The sequence below is a fragment of the Gekko japonicus genome, unplaced genomic scaffold (genome assembly GCF_001447785.1).
Source record: "Gekko japonicus isolate JY-2015 unplaced genomic scaffold, Gekko_japonicus_V1.1 scaffold3609, whole genome shotgun sequence".
In the NCBI taxonomy this organism is placed as follows: Eukaryota; Metazoa; Chordata; class Lepidosauria; order Squamata; family Gekkonidae; genus Gekko; species Gekko japonicus.
The window spans coordinates 14,181-17,470 of NW_015173794.1; the positions used below are offsets into that span (position 1 = coordinate 14,181).

At 51.1% G+C, this 3,290-nt stretch overlaps 1 protein-coding gene across 1 annotated transcript in view; it reads right to left on the reverse strand.

Annotated features, from left to right (window-relative positions):
• The window catches only part of PIP4K2B (phosphatidylinositol-5-phosphate 4-kinase, type II, beta), a 33,401-nt gene continuing 30,111 nt past the window's right edge, over positions 1 to 3,290 (reverse strand). Inside the window, exon 11 of the mRNA XM_015423559.1 lies at positions 1 to 461. Within this exon, the coding sequence (XP_015279045.1) occupies positions 381 to 461 (81 nt within the window). The 3' untranslated portion in view covers positions 1 to 380. The remainder of the gene's footprint in view (positions 462 to 3,290) is intronic.

Here is a 3,290-nt window from a genome sequence, read left to right on the forward strand (position 1 = left end):
TGTTTGTTCTCCGTGAAGAACAGAATTCCAAATTGAAGAATCAAACAGTTTGTGGCGTTAACTTCTGTTATTTACTCACAGTTGACGTCTGACTGTTCTGAGACTCTTCCAAAATAAAAGCGTTGATCTTAACAGTGCTTAATTCCTCGGGTTCACATTTGGATGTCTCAGCAACCAAACAGAAAGAAAGAGAGAGAGGCCCCAAATTCCCCACCAAGGTCCAGTGGAGCTGTCAGAGACCTGAAGCTACAAGCGAGTCATCTGCCACAGCGTTTTCACACCCTCACGGGAACAGCAACCCCCCAGCAGAGTGGACCGCATTCCTCCTTTGGTTTCGGAAGTAGCCTCTCCCCTCTCCCTTGCCGAGGGTGGGGAAATAACTATGTCAGGATATTGGACATAAATTCGTTGAAGCGTTTTGAATACTGCTCTGGGTTAACCGTGGAAATCTCTGCTCCAGCCTGGAAGACAAACAAGCAAGCAAACAGGTTAAAAGCACTTATGTTTGCTGCTAGAGACAAATTGCCCCTTAACTCAAACGGCATTCAGCTGCAGCATTATTTTAGAAGAAGAAGAAGAAGAGATTGGATTTATACTCCGCCCTTCACTTGGAGTCTCAGAGCGGCTGACAATCTCCTTTCCCTTCCCCTCCCCACAACAGACACCCTGTGAGGTGGGTGAGGCTGAGAGAGCTCAAGGAGGCAGGATTAGGAGCATCCTGACAAGGCCCCAGAAGGATGTGAAGAGGCATCAGCAAACAGTGACGCTGCGAGAGACAGATCGCCCCTTAACTCAAACGGCATTCAGCTACAGCATTATCTTAAAAACACCCAGCTGTTTCCTAGTAGTCCTGAAGGTCTTTTTCTCTCTCTTTTTCCTTTCCCAGAAGGAAAAGACACTGAACGCAGCTCTCGTGGGGGGGGGGGGGGGGCACAACGGCAACAGGCAGAGAATGGCACCCAAGTGCCCCACTGGGTTTGCCCTTGCTCTCTTGAGATGCCACCGCTGCTTGGCCCGTTCGCAGGGAGGGCGGGGTATAAATGCAATAAAATAAATAAATAAATTGGCAGGGGTCATTTCGTAGAAAAAGAGGTGTGTGAGCTCTTGGATTGCTAGCTGGGGGGAGGGAATGCACCGATCTGTGCAGAAAGGAAGGAAGGAGAGAAAGAAAGAGAAGGAAAGAAGGAGGGAAAGAATGAGAAGGAAAGAAGGAGGGCTGCTTCTTGCTCCTTGTGGCCCAGGGCTGCTGGGAGCAGGGGGTGGGGCTTGTTGCACGTGCCTGCCCCCTGGGCTCTTTACTGCCGGAGCTCCGCTCCTGTGCGCTCCTGCAGGAAATGACCCCTGGCTGACGGACACCTCTCCCTTCTCGGTTGAAAAACCCTCACTTCGCAGAACAATGCTCGAGTCCAGTGGCACCTTTAAGACCAACAAAGTTTTATTCTACCCAGAACTCAAACTGTGCTCTGCTGCTTCAGACCAACACGGTGACCCCCACCTCCCTTCGCACACAGTCTCCTGTGATCTGAATGGGTCACAACACCTAAGGAAGCGCTCTCGGGGCCCAAGCAGGAAGCAGGCAGAGGGCAAATTATGTGCTCAAGATGTTCAGGGTTGGGTTTCAGAACAGACAGCGAGTATCCCAATGCCATATACCAGCCACGCTTAAAATACTGCATGCTGTTGTGGCAGCCACAAAGAAATACAGACGAGCCGGCCGGGGGGCGGGAGTCATACAGCAACTGCTCAAGGAATGAGCCTTCAAGGCATCGCACCCACAATGCCAGCTGCATGCAGTTATGCGTCTCCTCCTAACGTGCTCATTTCCCCTCCCCCTCTCCAACTGAGAGCAGCTCCTCCCTGCCACCAGCACTGTGTCTAGGAGACGACTTTTGAGCCGCCTTCAGTCACAGACCTGAGAGGCAGCAGAGAGCGAACGAGTGGGCAGTCTCTGCCACAACCCCCTATGACAGTGGTGGTGAACCTATGGCACAGATGCCAGAGGCGGCACTCAGAGCCCTCTCTGTGGGCGCGCGTGCCATCGCCCCAGCCAGGCCCAGACCGTCATTGAAGTGTGAATTCTCTGCCAAATAATTTTAAGTCAATGAAAGCATTCAGGATTGCTTTCCTTACTTTGTTTGGATCATCTTAAGTCAATGTATGAGTTGTTTTTTCTAAAGTAAAACCTCAGTATTTAGGTTAAATGGCCGTGTTGGCACTTTGCGATAAATACGTGGGTTTTGGGTCACAGTTTGGGCCCTCGGTCTCTAAAAGGTTCGCCATCACTGCCCTATGACCTTCCTGCCCTCACTGCAAACACAGGCAGCCCCGCAGGGAAGCAAGCCTCTTCTCCCTTCGCCTCCGATGGCTTGGATCGCTCATCGAGAGCACCTGAGTTCAAAGGTGGTGGCCGTTTGACCACTCAAGGTCCAGAAAGGGCTAAAGCCCACCTCCATCTTTCCCACTGGAAGGCGGGAGATCCAAACTGGCTGCAAGGTCCTGCTGCAGACCCTAGCTCAGTGAGGCTCTCAAGATAGCCTCCAAGCATGGTTCTGCCTGGCCCATCCTTCGCTCAGAAATATTTCCAGGACCTTGGAATGCCCTTCATTTGTTTTTTTTGGCCAGCCAAGAGACATCCCTCAGGGCTCACGCTCCCCTCCCCCTCCCCTTCGAACCAGGAGAGAAAACAAACCCTGATTTTCCACTCTGGCCTTTGGACCTACAACTGGAGCGAGAATTCACCCCCAAAGTGTACTTCTGACCAGCTCCAAACAACCCCCATCTGCTTGCAACATTACAATTAACACAATTAAAGCTATAAATTCTAATTCAGCAATGTCTTGCTGGAGTCTCCCTTTGACGTTATTTTGTCAAAAGAATCACAACTTTCAGGTCAGCCACGGAGTGTCCTGGTAGACTCTATTCCCCCCCCCCAATTTGGATGGGCAAATTGTGTCCATTAATTCTTTTGCATGGAATGTTGGACCTGTGGAGAAGACTTTGCTGACAAAGGAGCCGCGCATGTATGCTGCTGGAGCACAATGGCAGAGCCTGAGGTGAGGGGGTGGGGGCAGCCAGTATCTCTCACCATAACCTACCCGAGTTGCTGTGAAGACAAAAATGAAGAAAGGGACCACTCTGAGCGCCTTGGATGAAGGGCAGGGACAAGGTACCCAGTAAATAAATATACCAGCCCAGTGAGAAAGACGTATCTTTGTCCAAAATGGGCTCAAGATCACTGGCGTTTCATCTTTTTTACCCTCTCTCCTGGGGTGATGCTTGGCCCCAGCATT